A 22,805-nucleotide genomic window follows, 5' to 3' on the forward strand; every position below is an offset into this window, starting at 1 on the left:
TACTGTGCACAGCCTATCATTCCCAAAGGAGGACTTCCACTGAGCGGAGGATAGTAAAGATTATCACAATGCCACTCACCAGGAATAAGAGTGTGAACACTTCAGCCCACTGCATCTTGGGCTGTAATTTCCACCACTTGCCTGACTCTGATGAGACAAAACATTTACACTTTATTACTCACAGATAGCCTGCAAGTGACAATAAAGTCCAGGACTCACGGCAAGCCAGTCACCTAAAGCTCAGAAATGATGCCAAGGGCAGATGGAATCTCATCTGTGTTTGCCTCATGTTGCCTACAGCTGAGGGAGGCTAAAACAAGTTCTCTCTGAATTTTATGCCCCAAGGACGCCTAACTAGCTTAAATGCTAGTTGTAGGACATCCTGTTCTAGCAGGAGCAGAAACATAGCCTGGGCTGTTCCACACAGTGACTCATCTCAGAATGTTGCATTTTCAGCACAATCTACAGTTTTTCTGAAAACGACAAGCAAGAAAAGTGAGGTAAAGCTGGGTTGATCAAGGCCACCAAGAAACCATCATGAAAAGGCAAATTAGTCTTTGATTGCCAGCTTTTTGAGGTCTTCATTTTAAAGAATTTCTTATAGGCTAAAGTAACTGCACACAAAGTCTTCCAATAGAAGCTACCAGGTTCATTTAAGGCTCAAGGTTCTGGAAGTCTATTTATTGAGCCATGAAACAAATAAATAAGAAAGTAAAGATGATACATCTCATTATAATTTTTCAGACAAGAGATATTATTCTACTTGACTGGACTTTTGTGTCCAGTCTATATTCTAAGAAAGAGAGAATTCTAAGATATAAAATATTCCAAGATTCTTTATTATTATGCCTCTCCTAACTTATGCAAGTGATCTTTAATTAATGTAGGTGTATAGGGGTTGATGAGTATATTTTTCTAGATATGTTTCTCATTACCAGAAGCATAACCAAATACCTCAAATCTAACCTTCTAGGTCACACATTTTCACAGGATACCAGTTTATTTTAGTGTTCAAGAAATTTTATTCCACGTATCACACAGACCAAATGACTAAAAATTGACATTTTTAAATTGACAGTAAAAAATGTAAATCCAGGTTGTCTTGTGGAATAAAAATTTATATGTTCCTCTAATTAAAACAATAGCAAAAAAAATAGGACATTCTGCTACCCAATCCTTCTCTCCTAGTGTGAACAGCTTACTAAGTTGGTTCACAAACACTCCAAAAATATCCACATTTGTACTATTCATTGAAGTCAACTATTCATTGACAGAGTAAGAGATAAACCCATTTTGAAATAATCACACAAACAATACTGTATATCAATGAAATGTATCTACAACTATACTTAATAACCAGTATAAAACTTAATAACTTAATGCTAAATACTGAATACAAAATAAGATCAATTCCTAAAACTCTACATATAGTATGTTAAATTCTTTAAAATTCAAAACCAGATAAATCTTTATAAAATATATCCATCTTAGGCAAATATGTTTTATTTTTAAGCAATAAGAGTATTATGCATTAACAAAATCAGGACATTGGCTCCCTTTAAGGTGAGACAAGGGACAGGATAGAAAAGAGATTAAAAATACATTTAATTTTTGGTAACAGTTTAAGTTTTGGTATGGGTAATAAATTTACATGTATTTGTTATATTAGTTAAATAAATGTAAAAAGCAATAACATAAAATAAATAAAAGATGATAAAATTGTTTAGAAATAGGTAAATTCTGCTGTGAAAATTTTATTATAAGAACTGGTTCCTTCTAATTATCTGTTGACTCTGCTTCCTTCTGTGTTGGCTTTTTTTAACTCATGGTAAGATTATAAGCAGGGGTCCTGTATCTGTACTCTCAGCAACTCTATTAGGAATAAGAAAATGACTTCTCTCAATAGTCCAGAAAAATGTGTTGACTTTGCATTTTTTTGCTAATAATGCTTCAATCCAATCATGAACTCCTAGGGGACTTGTTTTATAATCAATCTAGTGAGAGTCATATTCACACACTTGGGAAGAAATAACACAATCCAAACATTACACAAATATGCTGAAAATGGCAAAGTTATGGCTACTTAGAGGAAAATGAGAGTTCAGAGCCCACCGAGACAGTTTCTACAACTTGACATTAGTGTTCTTATGAGGCAGGCAGGATGCATCTGCAAAAGTATTTAGATATTGTACAGAAAAACAACAAATAACCACCAAAGATTGCATGTTTTCTCCTTACTGAGACTACATTCCATATTATATTATGAAAAATAGTGCACTCTAGAATAGGTGCTGAAATAGAATAGATGTTGAAAATCCTGACATTTTCAACATCTCATTTGGTGTGTTGATTACAAGTGCTAAGTCGTATCAGTGAAAGAGATTTTCTACTGCAGCATTTGATGTATCTCAAGTCCCAACCTCACTTACATTGCTGTTCTTTTAAATGAGTAGTTTTTTGTAGTTCAGAAAGAATCTTTGATTTACATCCTTAACCGTCGCATAGGTAATTTTATAGAAAAGTTAATTATAAATTATTACCCAAGCTCTCTTCCAATGTGGTTTCATTTGTCATATTTATTAATTTACTTAATAAATATGCAATTGATTATTTAATACCGACCATTAATTGTCATTTTCAACATTTTCTTAGGGTAGATAAGTGAGCAACCTGGGCAAGCTGCTTAACTTCTGTGAGTTTCAGTTTTCTTTCAGTTTTACCTACTTCATGGAATAGTTATGGGGATTAAAAGATCAAACTTTTACAAAGTGATAAACAGAGCCTAGTATATAAAAAGCATTCAGTACATATTTGGTAGAAGAAAATTATGTTAATAAAAACATGTTGTAATGAGTGCTATTTTACTAACTTGAGTAAATAAAACAAATAGAAATGAAGTTGAAAAAAGTGAGGTTAAGTTATTGGTGTATATATTAATCCTCAGACCACTTGCTATGAATATGAGGGTTCTCGGAGGGAGATGTCTACATCCCACAGAGTAGAATCTCTTGTTTTGAGACATCATACTTCCTTTCCTGCATACTACTTGCAAATAAATTATAAGTGTATTATGGAAGCTAGAAAAATTCGTTTCCCAATGCAAGGAGGGGCAACTTTAAATCACTGGTGGGAGCAGAAGTATTTCTTGGTGATCCACATCTTCTTTAACCAATGACTTTCTGTTTTCTCTCACTCTCTCCACCATCCATTTGTATTTTTCCTCTTTTTCCCTTGCATCTTTGGTGTGCTTGAAGCACCTCCACATCCTCATGTGTATCTAATTACTGAGTATGAGGATGATTAACTTACTGTTCATGTAGGCTAAATAGACAAACCAAAAGTTAAATTTATTGCAACACTGGAATTGATTTCAATTTGCAAAATAAGGGAAACTTTAGGGAATAATATTGTCTAGGATGCTAATACCTTTTATCATGTCTTGAGGTATTCCCTCTGAAATGCAGGGAAAAATTTTTTTTCCAATATTCCATGGGAAGGCTGCTTTCAAAAAGAGATAATCTTGACACTAATTTAGAGAAAAGAACAGGAAAAAAAATGAATATTCAAATGTTTTCAAGGTTTAATGTTAATATATGAAATAAATATAATAAAATATAGTATTTGGAATAAAACAATCTTTTGAATTCAACAAATACAAGCCTGAACTGGTAAAAGCTTGGCCTGAGCAAATCAGAGGACAAGAGTGGTTCAGGAACAAATGGATAGTTCTGACTCTCATATGACTCATCTCTGTTAAATCAATGCCTCTTCCTCAAGTCACACATATGGCCTCACCGGGAAGGCTCTGGGATCATCTGACAGAGGAGGAATGGATTCTGGTCAGGTTCACATACAAGTCACCACAGTACATTGACATTAACCTAAAAGGACATCCCAGCCCTAAATGGTGGCCTTAAAGGTATGTAGCGTAGAGAATTTCTGCTAATGGACAAAACCCTGAATAATATTCTTGGTTTCAACTTTGTGTAGAAGGGTAAGAGTCCTGGGTAATAAATATACATTGACTGGAGGCAGTGGTAAATGCCTAGTTTGTTGATAAAGTTCCTGGAAGATCAGAAGACTGGACCAAGTGATCTGGAAAAGAGGGATGTGAATAGACCTATTGAAGTTAGACCTAACTTGAAAGCATATACAAGAGAACAGACTTTAACTATCCAGACGATGAGGATGAACTGTGCTCTGATATGGTCCGTCCCTAAGGATATTCCAGTGATAGCACAATGAACCCATGAACAGAGAGTCTATACTGGCAAGGATGTTTTATGCCTGGGCTCAGCGACACGAGCTCCCTACCATAAATGCTCATCTGCCGTCTGCCCGCTCTGAGTGTCCAACATGCCAGTAGCAGAATCCATGCCTGAGCACTCAGTGTGATGCCTGTCTCTGGGAAAATATTCATGTGCCTGATAGCGTGTTAATTATATAAAACCTCCTCCACCCTGAAAGTGAAAGCAATTGGTCCTAATCAGAAACAATAGACACTGTAGATGCAGTTTTGTCTTCCATCTCCATAGTACCTTCATCTACACCAACATTTGACAGCTTGCAGACGGATTGACACATTGACATAATATCCATTAAAGATTGCCTAGGACCTGGTACCTATTTTGGGGCAAAGGAGATATAAAATGTTCTCATGATCTCAGAACTCACTGATCTTCCCGTATAGCCCATCACCCATAAGCATCTAGCTTCATAGAAGAGAGAAAAGGACTGTTAAACGCTCAATCAAGGGACTAGCTAGAAGTCAGCTCTGGAGGAGACAGGATGCTCGTTTCAGGATTCAGCGTATGCATTGAATGCTGACCCGATGCCTGCTACGTGGTGTGGAGTCCCCATTTGCCTGCCATATACATCATTCTGAGATCCAAGGGGTGAAAGTAGAGTGTTTTCTAATTTTTGCACTCCCAGAAACTCACTTTCTTAGTCTTCAGATTCACGAGGACCGAAGTCCTGGTTTCTAGAGAGAAAAACATATTTTCCAGGAACACAGCAGGAACCACTATTTTGTGCTCCTTATGCAAATGGACCAGCAGGAAAAAAAAAATTGTTACTATTTTGGCTAGAGTACTTGATTCTGGTTATTATGAGTGGCTAGTGTTGTCATAATGGATTAGGACAGAGATGATTGTATCCAGAACACAGAGAAGGTAATGGAATCTCTCTTAGCACTTGCACACCAGGGATAACTGTAACTGGACAATTGCAGCAACTACAGTAAATAAGAACAAGGCAACTAGGGATCAAACTCTTATAGATAATGCTTTCAGTCACCCCACAGGGTAGACAACCCAAACCAACTGAAGTGCTGGCCAAGGGCGAAAGAAATCAAGGGTGAGAAAATGGGTGCTGGAAGAGGAAGATGTTCTCTATCAGCTATGGTTCTGGGAATTGCTGCAACATTAAGGAAGTTATCTCAGTTGTGTTTTTCTTTAGGTCTAGTTCGGAAAACAGAACTGGTCACAATCCTAAGGACATTCTCGATTACTACCTCCCAGTCTTTGGCCACATGCTCAATCAGTTGCGAACCCTGGATGTTACCTCATTCATCTCACCCTCTCACACTGCCAGCTGCTTTGACCTTCCCTGGGAGAGGACTGTTTTCTGGCATGGTCTCCAGTGTGCCTGCTATGGCGACAGCATCCACGTCCAATCTGACTAGACCCTGGGGTTTCATTTGTAAGTGCTGTCGTGGAGAGACGGTCAGATCATATTATTCTCTAAAGGAAAGAGTTACGTGTCAATGTTTATACTATTCCTTTCTGTGACTACAAACATAACATAAAATAGAAATTATAAGTGAATATAGGTAAAAAATTATTTTTAATGGAAGGAATCATAAGAAACTGCTAACAATGGTGTGTTTCTAAGAAAAGATAGGAAAGTGATTATTATGCTTTTTCTTTCAGTTTTTACATTGTTGAACTGTTTGAGTTTTCAGACAGTTCAATATGCATGTGTTCCTTTATATATTCATGTAAATAAGACATCTGTATGGTAATATTATGCAACTTTTCATTTTCTTCTTTTCTTTTGTCATTGTGTTATGACAAAAGCTAATAAGTGCATATTTTAAAAAATAAAATTTCTGTTAAACTTAGTAAACTGTCCACAAAAACGTATTTCCTTTGTCGTCTGCATTGTCGCTAAAATAAGAGTAAAATAGAAATTATATGTTAATCCACAATGACAAAAAAGCAGGCAGGAAATACCGGCTGGTGAAAGATTTTCACACTTTTTTTTGAAAAATAGAGAACAGTGTTACCAGGTAGTTGACTCAGTGTTGTGGGGGAAGTTACAGCCATCTGAGCAAGGACGGAGAAAACTAGCAAGTTAGTTCACCTGCAAAACTCCTGAGATGCTAAATGCTTGTAGCATATGATTCTACAGAATGTAGGAGTGAAACATACATTGTATTACATGAAAATTATTTTATTTCCACGGGCCATTTTCTACACAGCCAGGTAAGAATTCCTCTATATTATTTCACAAAAGATTGGAGGTTTATTCTTTTGAAAGACTGAGCTAAATAATTCCTGGAATTAATGTGGGGGACAGTGATGAAACGTGCATGTACAAGGATAAGTGAAATCTACGCTGTGAACTATGGGGCCTTTTCCTCTCGCTGCTCCCAGGATGTCAGCAGCCAGCACACATTACAACCTTATCAATTCCCCACTACTCTATACATAGCCTCAGCAGCAGGGTAGAGGATTTTTTTTTAGGAGGAAATATATGAGTCATACTATAGTGCCTGACACCTCAAAAATTAAGCCCATAAATATGCAAACACTGCCCACACATTTGGAAATGCTAAATTTTTTAAAATTTATTTCCTCCACTTTAAACATAGGGTGAGTTTCTGCTTTCAGGGATATGACGGCAAGACCAGCGAATGGCAAGATAGGGTAATCGAAACGGTCCCCAATGGAAAGCCAGGAGGAATTGCTCTTCTGCATGTTTGTGATTCTATGTTTAATAATGTTTCTCTGTCATAGATATTTCAGGAAGTTATCTAATTATGAAATATTAGAAAAAATGCGATAATAATGACAAATAATACCTTACTCTTTTGAATGTGTTATTCTCTCATTTTTCCACTCCAAATCCCATGAGGTTGTTATTACCGCCTTCATTGCACAGATGAGTTAAGCAACGCTGAGAAATCTTAAGATCATCTAGCTTAAATTATTAAGTCCAACTTTTTCCCTTTAGCCTCCAAGAAAACATTTCTGCCCCAAAGTTTCTTCATCGCATTCTTTACCTCTGCATTTCTCAGCGTATAAATCAGAGGATTTAACATGGGAGTGATAATGGTGTAAAATACAGCCACCATCTTATCCTCTGAAAAGGTAGTATCAGGGCGCATGTACATAAAAGTACAGGGGCCGAAAAACATAATGACCACGGCAATGTGGGAGCCACAGGTGGAGAGGGCTTTGTGCCTGCCTTCTGCTGACTGCTTTCTCAGGGAAACCAGGATGATGCTGTAGGAGATTAGCAAGATAACAAAACTCCCCAGAGCAATGGTACCGCTGTTGGCTGTCACAACAACACCAACAATGTACGTGTCTGTGCAGGCAAGTTTCAACACGGTGAACATCACAAAAGTAGTGATCTATCTCATTGGGTCCACAAAAGGGTAGCTGGACTACCAGAGCCACTTGGATAATGGAGTGTAAGAACCCACCTACCCATGTCCCTAATAACATCTTATTGCATCTCTCCTGGTCCATGATGGTCATATAATGTAGGGGTTTACAGATAGCCACATAGCGATCATAGGCCATCACAGTGAGGATGAAGATCTCAGTGCAACCAAAGAAATGTACTCCAAAGAGCTGCAACATGCACCCCACATAGGAGATGGTTTTGTCCTTTGCTAACAGGTCAACAATCATCTTGGGAGCTGTGACTGAAGAGTAACAAATGTCCATCAAAGACAAGAAGCTGAGAAAGAAATACATGGGTGACTTAAACAGATTGTTCAGGCAAACTGTCAGCATGATGAGGAGATTTCCCAGAAGAATGATTATGTAGAAGACAGAAAATACCACAAAACAAACTTTCTCAATCTCTGGGCTCTGAGAAAGACCCCAGAAAATGAATTCAGTTACGTTGTTTATTTTTTCCATGGAACGAGTCAAGTTCTTAGGAGACAATTAAATTACCTGAAAAAAAGAAAACATAAAAAGGACTATATTTCTTCTATTTCTAGCACAGAACCAATGGAAAATCACAGTAGTTGAAAGTGGGAAAAAATGCTGATTGGCATGCATGCTTAACGAAATTGAAGTGCATCTCTTTTGATCATCTTACCTCAAGATTAAGTCACATTCATTCACTTCAGGTGAGAAAGCAAAATCCAGAGAGAGAAAGTAAAACCCCCAGTCTCATATATATGTTACCATATGCCTCTCTTCTCTCACCTTTTATTAATGTTTATTTAGCTGTTTCTAAACGTTATTTAGTTTTTATTTTGTACAAGACATTGAGTTTTGAAACAACTTCTGTATTTTGGGATATGGTCACATCTATGTTATCTACCGGCAAACATTTGGAAATGTTTGCTTTATTTTAGACCCATAAGTGAAAACATATCCACATTTCACCTTTTGAATATTGCCATGCCTGATTATCACATCCACTCACAAATACTCTGCAATTTCTCTGCAAGTGTATCCACTCATGGGCTTTGTAAGTTCTCATGAAACTCTATCTTTGTGCACATGATGTCTGCACTTCTGCCAATGTGGTCTCTAGCCCTGATAGTCAAGATGCAGTGTGACGTAATAGAAGAGCAAAATTACACAAACTTGATTCTAAAATGACAGTGCTGTAACCCCAGGTAAATTATTTAACTTAACAGAAATTCTCTTATCCCGTTTGTGAAATGACAGTTTCAATTTCACTACTACATATCATATTAATGGTTATTTCAACCATGAAATTAGATCACTTCTGTCAGTATGAAATATTCATAAAACCCTGATAGGAAGTCAGAGAGAAGGTAAAGCAATAAAAGAAACTTTTAGAGAGAAAGCAAGACCTGTTTGATTTGAAAGGAGGTGGAGTGAAGTCTTATGTAATTTCTCCATGTACAAACTCAGAATACTTTAGGATTTTCCAGGACTGACTTTGCTTTGCATTTTAAACATTTGTCTATCAACTGAAACAAAGAAAATGGGTGTAAAAAAGAGAAGACTGTCCATTAATGTCAACATTGCTTCATACATCTTTCTAATCTTTCAAGTTTTATTCGGGCTGTATTCATTCTCCCAGTTTGGTCGATTTATAGTTCTGGAAGAGATCATCACTGAATGATAATTTTGATGGGTTTAGGAAAATCGCAACATTTATTTAAATAGATGAATATTCAGTGGTGAAATTTCAGGCACTATAATGGGGTCGTTGGTATGTTTGGATAGAAAAGGGCATGTGGAATAGTTTTGATTAAAGGAGCTTTTAGGACTCTTTTTCAAATCAACCATAGATGTAAGTGATTCCACCAATTACAGGTTGTCTAGCAGAGACCTGTAGATCCTCTCAAGATCCACCCAGCTGAATGCTGACAACACCTACTGAACTCTGTGCTCTCGGCTATCCCTGTGCAGTGACATTGTGGCTAACACTTCCAGCTTTTGGGAAACTACAAGGCTGTGTTTCTTCAGGTATTCATGTTAGAGTTGGCACAGTAGTCATTACAGGCGTGCCATCTCTTGTGCATTACAAAATAATGATTATAAAGGTAATAGTAATAATATGATTTAGGTACAGACTGACGCACATTCCCTGCTTTTACATACTCATTCCTCTTCAGTTTTCCTGCTGAATTAAAAGAAATATACTATCCTCCACTAAGAAAGCCCCTCAACTTAAGGAAGCTCATATCATAGCAGTTTTGGGCAACAATTATTTATGTTGCTTGGCTCTCATCTACAAGAAACTGGGCTTTTGTGCACAAGCCTGAGGATTTTTCCTCTACTGTCCATATCACAATGTTCTAGAGGAAATTTTTTCATTCACCAAGATATTTTATTAAGGGACTAATTTATCTTGATTGCAGGATTGAGATTTAAAGTTCCATTTATCAGAATGTGCATCCTAGTAAAGGCTGCTAACCTGAGTCATGGCCTCTCTTGACTCCAACTGATGCAGTAGCATCTTGCTGTTTATCTCCTTAAGCCAATATCCATCGCAAAGATGCCTTCCTCTTTTTACTGAGTATTTTGGGCATAATGACTCACTTTCCTTTGAAATTGTTGACATTTTCTTATTCATATCCATCCTACCCTACCTCATAGTCATGTTTAGGTGCATGTTATTATCTCCGCTATCATCGTTGTAATAATTTGGTTATCTCTGTATTTCAAAGAACAATCTCTATCAATTATATTACAAATGTTCAAAATCTAACAATTTAATTATCTTTTTCCACAAATATTCTGTATTAGTTTAAAAAAAAAACTCACCAGTATTTTCCTGAGCTTGAGTTCACTTTGTGTTTCTATCTCTTCTTGAGTTAATTTGGGTGCAGCTGCCCAAAGCAAAGTAACAGTGATGCCTGAGGAATTCCTTTGTGAATAATTAGTACCAGAAAATACCTGACCCCCCAAACTGAAAGGCTGGTAGAAATCAGTCTTTGTTGTTCCTGGTTTTCTCGCCTAATGATATCTGCCATTTCACAGGGTCTCTGGCAATAAATGCTCTTTTCTCTATTCTTATAGGTCTATTTAAAGAGGAAGATGCAAAATGATAAATGACCTTGGAGACAGCTTTTCCCCAAAGTCTTCCTCCATAGTCAAAACCAAATTGCAACCCTACCAATGAACTTTAATTCTAGTGTCTGTTCAATGTTTTAAAATTAAATTTTAAAAATTATTGCTAAATACAAAAACCGATCAATTCTCAGATTCATGACTGTGGCCCTAATCCAAAGCAATTCAGCAAAGAGAAGTAATAATTTTATCATTCTAAACCTTGTTTTTTGAATTAATATGCTTTATTATATGCATTAAATAGTCCATATTTGATATAACATATTAAGATATCTGTTTTATGTTATTTATTGAATTGTAACTGTTCTTTCTTGAAAGCTATATTTTAATACAAAATAGTATATTCGATTGTGCTATTTGGGAACATTGCTTTTCTTAATTGATTCTATGCTGATTTATGGAGAAATAGGTGGGATAAGGTTCATGTTTGGCCTATGCTTGGAGTAAGTATGGGTTGAATTTAATTCATTTACTTTTATATTGTAAATCCTTAAGGGTGACTCACGAAAACTAATAATAATCTTGCTTTTTCTCTTCCTATTCCTATTAGTTTCTTTCCCGATGCTTGACTTTTTACTTTACTCTTCTTAGCTTATCTCACATTTTTCTTTATTTCAAACAACATCCAAAATGTCAAAGAGATCCTGCTTACATTTTCACTATCTGGAGTTAGCAGAAGAAATGAGTGAAACATTAAGAGCAGGAAGTAAAAAAGCAATTATGCACAGGTTTGTGGAAACATTCATCGTGATTAAGCTAGTGTGTTAGTTTCCTGTTGCTACTGCAACAAATTACCACAAGCTTAGTGACTTAAATCAATACAAAGTCAGTATTTCACATTTCTGCAGGTGAGAAGTCCAAAATGAGGCTCACTGGGCTAAAATCAAGGCATTGTAATGGACAAATCCTTCTGAAGTCTGTAGGGGAAAACTCATTCCCTTAATTCTTCCAGCTTCTAGAATCTACCTGCTTCCTTATGACCCCTTTCCTTCATCTCTAAAGCGGGCAGTGTAGCATCGTCAAATCTAACTTCTGCTTCACTTTCCCACTTTAAATAAACCTTGTGAATACATTGAGCCCACATGGATAGTGCAAGATAATATCTTTGTTTTAAGGTCCACTTATTGGCAAACTTAATTTTTATCTACAACATTTATCACCTTATCTTGTAACAAAATATATTGATAAGTTCTGAGGACTAAGATGCGAACATCTTTGGGGAATCCCTATTCTGCTACTCAGTTATTTAGATGAGTAAAATTATCTATTTTAAGGTAATTTTTGTAAAGGGTATAAAACCCAGATCTAGATTGGGGTGTGGATTATTCGATGCTGATGAAGAATTTATTTGTGGCAGGTTAATTATAATGAATTATTCTGTGGAAGAATTAACTATAAAATACGATAAATTCCTTTGATTTAGTTGTTGACTATACTGTTCTATGTATGTCTGTTAATGCTGCTTTGGATCATTTGATGGTTTTGGATCAAATTCTGTCTATCCTTCTCCATCCATGTGAAGTTAGAATTTGTAAATGTTTCTATCTTGCAAATTCGATTAATATTTAATTATTTAAAACATAATAATCAATATTGCTTCGAATGCTAACATATTTGCCTGCTTTATCCTTTTCATGCTTTCAGTTTCACTTTTGTGTGTATGTGTAATCAACGGTTTAGGTGCATCTTCTGTGAAAGCACATTTGACAAACTGTATTTTAAACCTTTATGATAATTTTCATTATTCTGTTGAAGAATTTACTTCATTTTGTTAATTTTGTTTTAACTTGTATATTTTAATTGGCTTGTATGGTCATTTTTTGCTTTTATTTTTGTTTCTGCCCAATTTTTATGTTTCCTTCCTATTTTCTTGCCTTTTATTTGGAATGATATTGTTTCTTTTTAAAAATACATTTCTGGCAGGGTGCGGTGGGTCATGCCTGTAATCCCAGCACTTTGGGAGGCCGAGGCAGGCAGATCATAAGGTCAGGAGTTCAAAACTAGCCTGGCCAATGTGGTGAAACCCTGTCTCTACTGAAAATACAAAAATTAGCTGGGCGTGGTGGTGCACGCCTGTAGTCCCAGCTACTCAGGAGGCTGAGGCAGGAGAATCGCTTGAACCCGGGAGGCAGAGGTTGCAATGTACCCAGATTGCACCACTGCACTCCAGCCTGGTGATAGAGTGAGAGTCTGTCTCAAAAAATAATAATAATACATTTCTTTGTCTCTTTTCCTCTCCCGCAATTTTAGTAATTACTCAAAAAATCATAACTGTACATTATTATTACCAAGTCTGAATTTAATCAGTATCTTTTCTCTCCTACTAAGCAATACTTCTTTTCAATTTACATGATGTTGTGGTCTACGTTTTTCGTTCTTGCTTCTATTTTTCATCTTCTATATATTAGACATGTTTAATATTTTTAACACAATATCTCAGTTTACAAATAAGGTTAGTATTTTCCTGATTCACTATTCCTTCCTGGATTTTAAATTTTCCTTCTTGGAACATCTTTCCTCTTAATAAAAATTAATATTTACAACTACTTTAAGTGAGTGTCTCTGTATAGTAAATTCTTGGTCATTTTTAAATTGCGGTTTATTTTGTTTTATTCTACTGAAGACTCCCCACTTCACTTTTCTTGAAAAACTATGGAATTCAAGGATAATATTTTACATTTGGCATTTTTAAAATGTAATTCTATTTTCTTCTGGCTTGTAGTCTTTCTGTGTTTTGAATTATTTTATTTATTTATTTATTTATTTATTTATTTATTTATTTAAGACGGAGTTTGGCTCTTGTTGCCCAGACTGGAGTGCAATGGTGCGATCTCCGCTCACTGCAACCTCCACCTCTCAGGTTGAAGCGATTCTCCTGCCTCAGCTTCCCGAGTAGCTGGGGTTACAGGCACGCACTACCACACCCAGCGAATTTTGCAGTTTTAGTAGAGACGGGGTTTCTCCATGTTGGTCAGGCTGGTCTCTAACTCCTGACCTCAGGCGATCTGCCTGCCTTGGCCTCCCAAAGTGCTGGGATTGCCAGTGTGAGTCACCGCACCTGGCCCCGTGTTTCAAATTATTATTAATTAGAAGTAATATTTTGTAGGGCTCTTTTAGAGAGCAACTCTTTTACTTTGTTGTAATTTTTTTCTAAATATTTCTCATAGTTCTGGAAATTGTCAATCATTATCTCTTTAAATGTATTTTCTCACTATTTTATAAATCCTGAAGTCTGGTAGACATATGTTGCTCCCTTTTATTCCATTTCTAAGGTCTGTTAATATCCCTTTAACTTTTTCCATATCTTTGTCTCTCTCTCCTTTGTTTTGAGTAAATTTGTTGATATCCGGAATTCACTAGGAAACACTACTATGTTTTATCCACTGAGTTTCTAATAAAAATATCATTTTATTTATTTATTGAAGTTATTTTGTTATCTAACAGCCCAGAAAATTTTTAAACTAAATGTAATTTGACTTTAAAATCATTTTCTATTTTATACAATAAAGATTTATATTATGTTTTGTGTTCATTAACTACAATAAATCCCGTCTTTGTATGCTTGTATGCTGTGCTCTGGCATAGCTGTTTCCAACCTGATTTCCTCCTATATTCAGTCATTTTTATTGTGTGATCATTTGCTCTTGAGCAAATTTTTTCTTCTTTTAATTTTTGGTTTTCTATATGAGCAGATTTATTTCAACTGTGCCTTAAATATAAATTCCTGAAAAGACTTTATTTTTTGCATTAGATGTCTGCACACACGTGTGTATGTGTCTGAGTGTGTGTGTGACAGTCCAGTGTTAGCATAAACTCATAGCACGCCTTCTTCATTTGGCATCACTGCCCTTATTGGGAGTTCAGTGAAGTACATTGTTTTTCCTTCTTAGAAGCTAAATACAGAATTTTTCCAGTTTCATTTAATATGGCAAGTGACTTCATATGCTACAATGAATATTCTATTTGATAACATTTTTCAGTGGTGATACTTCTGTGTTAATCTTGCTATCATAATCTAATGCTGCATCCCTGGAAGTTTTTCTGAGCTTCATTGTGTAAACTACCATTCTAAGAGCATTCATCCTTTTTTCCTGTGATTCACAGACAGGTTTGCATTAATCAGCTTATCTCGTATCCCACTGTGTGGATCCTAGAAGTGTAAGCTATTTCACATATTTATTTCTAAATCTTTTATTTCACTTAGTGTTTTTCTATGGCTAATTATTTTTTCAATTAATATCTTTCATTTATATCAGTAATATATTATGAAAGATATGAATACAAATATAGTACTACTTTCTTAAAATTGTTTTAATTACATTATAAAGCATAATGAAATAATAAAAGACATATATTCACTGAAAAATACGTTTCAAAATGTTCAAAGCAGCACTATACATAATAACCCTAAATGGGAAACCACCCAAATGCCTGGCAACAAGGGAATGGATAAATTAATCATTATATATTCACATGATAAGATACTGTATACATTAATGAAAACAATCAGAAAACTTGCCAACATGAGAAATGACTCACAACTGAAATACTGAGAAGGCACGCAGTCAGCAGCAAAATCTATATCACTCTTATTCTTCAAAGTACAAGAACAGATAAAAACATTATTATTATTATTATTATTATCATCATCATCATCATTTGAGATGGAGTCTTGCTCTGTCACCCAAGCTAGAGTGCAGTGGCATGATGTCAGCTCACTGCAACCTCCGCCTCCCCAGTTCAAGCTATTCTCCTGCCTTGGCCTCCCGAGTAGCTGGGATTAAAGGTGTTCCCACTGCGCCCGGCTAATTTTTGTAATTTTAGAAGAGACAGGGTTTCATCATCTTGGTCAGGCTAGTCTCGAACTCCTGATCTCGTGATCCACCCACCTCAGCCTCCCAAAGTGCTGGGATTACAATACTACAATATTTAGAAATAAATATTGTGGTTAACTTTGGGAGGTATTAATAATAAACAGGAATAAGGAGGACCTCTGATGTGCTGATACTTCTGTCTCTTAATCCAGTTGCTGATTACACAATCATGCTCAATCTGCAAAAGTTCATGAGCTGTACACAGGCAATATATGCATTTTTTTGTTTAGACTTCAGCACAAATGCAAAAAGTTGAAGGTAATATTTCATTCATTTTCTTGGCAGTTTAAGGCATGAAAATGCATAGTCTATTTTATTTTTTCAACACAACGCCATGTAATCCGTATTTTAAAGAAATTTTCTGGTTATTTCATATCACATGAGCACAATCGTAATGATTAAGAAAGGCGGAGGAGAGTATGGATAAGAATAATGTTCAACTGGTTAAAGAGACGTCAATGCCTGTAGTCCAGCTACTCGGGAGGCTGAGGCAGGACAATGGTGTGAATCTGGGAGGCGGAGCTTGCAGTGAGCTGAGATCCGGCCACTGCACTCCAGCCTGGGCGACAGAGTGAGACTCCGTCTCAAAAAAAAAAAAAAAAGAGACGTCAATGCAGAAGTATAAAATCCCAGAAGGGATATGCTTCCTGTTTGCTCACTTTTCCCTCCAAACAACAAGGACAAGAGCATGATGAGAGTGAATCTTTCTCACTCATCAGTGTGGTCTCAGGGAACCATGGCATGAAAAGCAGAAACAATTCAGAAAAGTTCATTTCCTTTCAGGAGTATTTGACAACACCACACTTTCCTCATGGTGTTCTTCATCTCCCTGTTTCTCAGATTGTAGATGAGAGGGTTGAACATGGGAGCAATGATGGTATAAAAAAGGGCAAACACTTTATCTTCTGAGAACGTTGTGACCGGTCTAATGTAAATGAATATTGCAGGTGCAAAAAACAGGACTACAACCATTACATGAGAACTGCAAGTGGAAAGAGCTTTGCTGCGGCTCTCTGCAGAATATGGTCTGATGGTATACAATATAAAAACGTAAGACAACATCAAGACAACAAATGTCACCAAAGCAATTAAGCCCGAATTAGCAATGACTAAGAGACCTATCATGTGTATATTAGAACAAGCCAATTTCAGCAAAGGATACACATCACAGAAGTAGTGATCTATCTCATTTGGGCCACAAAACGGTACAAAGATGATGAGAAGAAACTGACTGGCAGAGTGTATAAACCCCCCAGTACAACAGACTATGATGATTGTGTCACATCTTTGCCTGCTCATGATGGTGGTGTAGTTCAGGGGCTTGCAGATGGCCACATAGCGGTCATAGGCCATCCTTGTGAGAATGAAGATCTCTATGCCTCCGAAAAAATGGGTGGTAAAGAGTTGTATCATGCAGTTATTATAAGAAATGGTCTATCAGTAAGTCAGCCATTAATTTGGGGGTCACTGTGGATGTGTAGCAAAGGTCAGAGAGTGAGAGGTAATTGAGGAAGAAATACATGGGTTGGTGAATGAGCTGGGTGCACTGGTGGAAGGTGGGGAAATTCATGGACTTTTCTAGAAGTGCTTTACAATCTAAAGTGAAAAGATGGGAATAAAAATCATGCACAGCATATCTTGATGGAAATGGGCACTACCAGGTAAGAGCTGTTGGTAGACGTGGGTAGGAGATAATTAAACAGAAACAGGCTACTCTGGACAAACTGCCTAAGGGTAGCCCCGCTCTGCAAGGAGCAGTAACAAAATGAATAAATAAACAAACAGAAATAAAATCTATTGGGGTGTTCCAGGAAGTGCTCCATGAAGGTGATGATGTCTCTCATGGTATGATGCTGTCTTCCTTCTCCTTAATGGCAACTCAGTATAAAATAGTATAAAACATTAATGATTTGGATCTATAGGAATTTCTTTTAATCTTTTGATTCATTCAACAGATATTTATCAAAAACCTACTTTTTCATAAATACTGAAATTTAGCAGTGAACAGATAAAGATACTCTTTCTTATGTTGCTTCATTCTAATATATAGTACTATAAAAATGTGTAATGATGTCTATTTATATCTATTTATTTCTGCTTATTCATCTATTCTGGAGATACGTGTGTGTGTGTGTGTGTGTGTGTGTCTTTTTATAATACTTAAGAGAAGACAAATACAATTTTTTATTTCTGTTTGCTAAAGAGCTTTCACAAACTTTCAATACAGGAAGTGAATCTCCAGTTAGTGACAGTGTGTCTGCATATGTTGTATTTACAGAGCACTGAGTTTCAACACTACTGCTATATCTGACTTACTCAAATTTGTGAAACTTAATGTAGCCCTAAGAATACCACTAGAATACCTGACTACAACAGAAGGCAGTTGTGATGGCTCAGTGACATGCCATCACAAGGTGAATAACAACCCATCTCCCAAGGTAAAGCTTTTAAAGCATTATTATTGATGTAGCATTATTATGACACATGGTCAAATATTACCAAAGTGAATATTTTTTAAAGTAGGTCTTTCTCCCATCTCTAATGCCAAGAATGCAATTTCCCCACTCAGAGTCATTATAGTTTTTTCATACTCTTCTACTATAATTCATGTATTTAAATATGGAGGTGTGTGTAGTAATGACTGTAACTGATGTTAAGGAAAATGTTACAATTCTAAGCATGCAGTATTAATCTCTTACGTTTCAATTTACACCATATGTCAGGGACCATTTTCTGTGTGTGTGTGCGCGTGTATAAACACACAGATATATGTATCTGCTTCATTCTAATTAATGGTTGCATAAAAATATCATCCTTGATTCTTTAATGTCCCTTCCGAGGGGCATAAAGTTGTTTCCTATCTCTTGCTACCATCTAAGGCAAAATGATTGTCCTTCTTTCTATGAATGAGTGTGTCTGTAGGAAACAGAATAACTGGATCAATTTCTATATGCAGTTGTCATATTATAGATACTGAAGTCACTTCCTAGAAGGTTGCACCCACTTACATTCCCACCAAAAGTTTGTAGGGTTGACTGTGTCCCACACCTTCGTCAAGACTATTTGTTAAGACATTCAGCAAAAGGATTACTTTATTAGCCTTATAGGTGAAATTTACCTAACTGGAATTTTAATTTGAATGTATTTAACTGTGAATGAAATTGAGCATCTTTCCAGAGGCATACTCTTTACCATAAGGAGAACAATCTCTTTTAAGATGGGTTGTTTTCCTAATGTTCATTTGTGTCATGTTTTTCAGAAACTTATCTGTGAAATCCATTTACATTTGAAAAAGTTATGCTTTTGTCCGGCATATGTGTTGTAAATGTATTTTATCATATAGGCACTTCCCTTTTAATTTTTTACTGTGTTACCATGTGGAATATATATGTGAAAAGGTATATGGAACAATTTGTTCAATATTTGATATATGCAAATAAATATTAATTCTCTATATATATTTAACTTCTCTTTCTTGCAGTCAGGATATGGGATTCTCAAGAACATACAAACTAAAAATTCTATTGAAAGTTTCAGTCCTGACTCGGAGCACATAGATCTCATTTTCTAAGTCACTGATGCTTTCCTGTAAAACTGAAATTTGAAAGAATGTCCTGATATATATGTCAAGTATTCTTCCACTTTTTTCCTCATTTTAGTCTCAGTATCTACTTGTCTCTTAAGAAAACTTTTTGAAGAGCCCAGAAGAATAATGAAAGAGGGAAGAATTTAACTTTGGACAACACAGTATAACAAAGCAGTGCAAAGTTGAATAATAAAGGATGAATTTGGAGCTGAAAAGAATTAGAAAATTTTCAGAGGTAAATTAAAAGGAAATAAAGATAGTCAAGGCAAGAGGTTAAAATAATTCTCATGTTGGGCTGGAATGACTGACATTTTGCTCAGTGCAAAAATTTTATGTTTATTCTCTGTGTGTGTGTGCACGCGTGTGCGTACATGTGCTCGCCCACATACATGTAAATTTTATTGAGGAAGGTATTCTGAAGTATTTAAATAATCATTATTAGAATGATCAGTATATTTACTAAGTAAATATATTATAATGGTACTATCAGGTTCAAATAATGTGAAAGCCTATTGAAGCAAGTAATGTACATTTTCTTCTGTTATTGCAACAGAGTACAAAATATTTATTATTCCTGGCTATAAGCTAAAGAAACACATTCAGCTCAGAAAGATACCTACTCATACCAACCCTCTAAACTAATGTTTACTTTGTTTGAAAAATCATTTGTTTTTAAGTTATTTTTCTATTTCTCATTGTATTATTTTCATGTGTAATTGTGTCATGCCACTGCAGTCCGGCCTAGAGGATAGTGTGACACTCTGTCTCCAAAAAAAAAAAAAAAAAGTAATTTGGTAAATATATTGAATAGTTACTATGAATTCATTTTACTAAGAAAAAATACACAGATTTGTCAATAATAACCCATTGGAAAGTTGCAATTTCATTGCTAAGAATATGTATTTGACCTCCAAATCGAGCGTTTATTTCCTTTTTTTCTTCCTTTGCAGATTAACTATTTCCTATCTGTGGTTCCTTCACATCAACTGAAACAATGCAGCAAAATCACAGTGTGACTGAATTCATACTGTTAGGATTAACACAGGATCCCTTGAAGCAGAAACTAGTGTTTGTAATATTCTTAATTTTCGATATGGGAACTGTAGTGGGGAATATGCTCATTTTTGTGACCATCAAGTCCAGCCGGACACTAGGAAGCCCCATGTACTTCTTCCTATTTTATTTGTCCATTGCTGATTCTTGTTTTTCAACTTCCACAGCCCCTAGATTAATTGTGGATGCTCTCTCTGCAAAGAAAATTATATCCTACAATGAGTGCATGACACAAGTCTTTGGGCTACATTTATTTGGCTGCATGGAGATCTTTGTCCTCATCCTCATGGCTGTTGATCACTATGTGGCCATTTGTAAGCCCTTGCGTTACCCAACCATCATGAGCCAGCAGGTCTGCATCATCCTGATTGTTCTTGCCTGGATAGGGTCTTTTATACACTCTATGGCTCAGATTATCCTGGCCTTAAGGTTGCCTTTCTGTGGACCCAATTTGATTGATCATTATTGCTGTGATTTGTAGCCCTTGTTGAAACTTGCCTGCATGGACACTTACATGATCAACCTGCTGTTGGTGTCTAACAGTGGGGCAGTTTGCTCAACTGGTTTCATGATTTTGATAATTTCATATATTGTCATCCTGCATTCACTGAGAAACCGCAGTGCAGAAGGGAGGAAAAAGGCTCTCTCCACTTGCACTTCTCACGTAATTGTAGTCATCTTATTCTTTGGCCCATGCATATTCATATATACACGCCCCCCAACCACTTTCCCCATGGATAAGATGGTGGCGGTATTTTATACTATTGGAACACCCTTTCTCAATCCACTCATCTACACACTGAGAAATGCAGAAGTGAAAAATGCCATGAGACAGTTATGGCATGGCAAAATTATTTCAGAAAACAAAGGATAAATTGAGGGCCTGGCCTGATTACTTATTCAGTCAAATCATGATTTATTCAGTAAAATCATGATTTAACTGAGTAAGTATAGATATCAAATAGGAAAGTACCTGAATGTTGTGGGAATAATATACATCATATCTAAGTTTGTGGGTTCCTATGTTTTCTAGTGAACAGGAGCTACGACTACCAAGACATTGTCTTTTGTGCCAGAACTAGATAGAGTATAGATTAATTAAGGTGATTATGGACCAATAGTCTTTTCTTTTCAGATTATCTTCCTTTCCAGTCATGCATTTTCTAAGGTGTAAACCTGACTATCTCTATGCATTCTAATCTAATGCATCTGATTTTCTTACTTCTTTCCTGTACTTTTGACCATAGACTGATAAACTCCCTGAAATCTTCAATTTGGCTCCTCCTTTTCCTAACAGCTCAATTCTGCCATTGCTGATTGTGAACTACACATCACAACTCTGTCTACACTGGTTTAATAAAAAGACATTTATACAATCACAAGTGTTCAAATTTGTGAGCACCCACAAAGAAATAACAAATTCCTTCCATAATGCATTTACAATAAGGTATCAAGCTTCCTCCTGAACACTTCTAGGGCAAAGGAACTAACTCAGTATATCAAGATGTCCATTTACATTTTATCACTACTTTGTATTTAGAAAGTTCTATATTTTTGAGTCAGAGGCTAATATACTGCAGGTACAACATATTTCCTGAGCCTGAAGTGCAGAAGGGTAGAACATGGTTGAAACCAAAAATGGTATGATCTATTGTGTTTAAAGTTGGGTGATGTCAATGAAATAAATAAAATTGTCATAGGAATTCAGAAAACACTCAGGACACTTGTCTCTAGTGGGTTTAGGGAGAAACTACTACTGCTATAGGAAGTTACCTCTCTATTTATTCTGTCCTAATAATTGGGGCTGCATAGATTCACAGGTTAGAAATGGCAACGGAATTTTCATGCCCAGAGTGAGTACAGCAGGTAAAACACTGCACTTCAGATGTTTATATTATGGACTTTTGTGTGTGTGTGTGTGTGTGTGTGTGTGTGTGTGTGACGGAATCTCGCTCTGTTGCCCAGGCTGGAGTGCAGTGGCACAATCTCGGCTCACTGCAAGCTCCGCCTCCCGGGTTCACGCCATTCTCCTGCCTCAGCCTCCCGAGTAGCTGGGACTACAGGTGCTCGCCACCGCGCCCGGCTAATTTTTTGTATTTTCAGTAGAGATGGAGTTTCACCGTGTTAGCCAGGATGGTCTCCATCTCCTGACCTTGTGATCCGCCCGCCTCGGCCTCCCAAAGTGCTGAGATTACAGGCATGAGCCACCGCGCCTGGCCATTATGGACTTTTAATATTCATCTATTTCAGTGCAATAAAGTGTACCACATCTTTAATAACTGTTATCAGATTCCACTTCATTTTTAACCTTATTTTATTTAATGAAAAATATTACCAATTGAAATTATGTTCTCCTGTCAAAGATAAATTTAAAATAAATTCAATTGGCCGGGTGCGGTGGCTCATGCTTGTAATCCCAGCACTTTGGGAGGCCGAGGCGGGCGGATCACGAGGTCAGGAGGTCGAGACCATCCTGGCTAACACGGTGAAACC

The 22,805-nt window shown here is 36.4% G+C and overlaps 3 protein-coding genes across 3 annotated transcripts; 1 reads left to right on the plus strand and 2 right to left on the minus strand.

The window, feature by feature from the left end:
- Nucleotides 1–7,204: 7,204 nt before the first annotated feature.
- On the minus strand, nt 7,205–8,156 carry OR4S2 (olfactory receptor 4S2). The gene is given in 2 exon segments (NM_001193496.2): nt 7,205–7,615; nt 7,617–8,156. Coding segments are annotated over 2 exon segments (951 nt in total).
- Nucleotides 8,157–16,432: 8,276 nt separating this feature from the next.
- Nucleotides 16,433–17,243, minus strand: LOC100428600 (olfactory receptor 4P4-like). Its single transcript, XM_015114459.3, is given in 2 exon segments — nt 16,433–17,108; nt 17,110–17,243. Coding segments are annotated over 2 exon segments (810 nt in total).
- A 2,997-nt stretch (nt 17,244–20,240) lies between these two features.
- On the plus strand, nt 20,241–21,897 carry OR4C11 (olfactory receptor family 4 subfamily C member 11). The gene is given in 1 exon segment (XM_015114460.3): nt 20,241–21,897. A coding segment is annotated over 1 exon segment (933 nt). The 5' UTR covers nt 20,241–20,253; the 3' UTR covers nt 21,187–21,897.
- Nucleotides 21,898–22,805: the final 908 nt, after the last annotated feature.

Source organism: Macaca mulatta, chromosome 14 (assembly GCF_049350105.2).
Source record: "Macaca mulatta isolate MMU2019108-1 chromosome 14, T2T-MMU8v2.0, whole genome shotgun sequence".
Lineage (NCBI taxonomy): Eukaryota > Metazoa > Chordata > Mammalia > Primates > Cercopithecidae > Macaca > Macaca mulatta.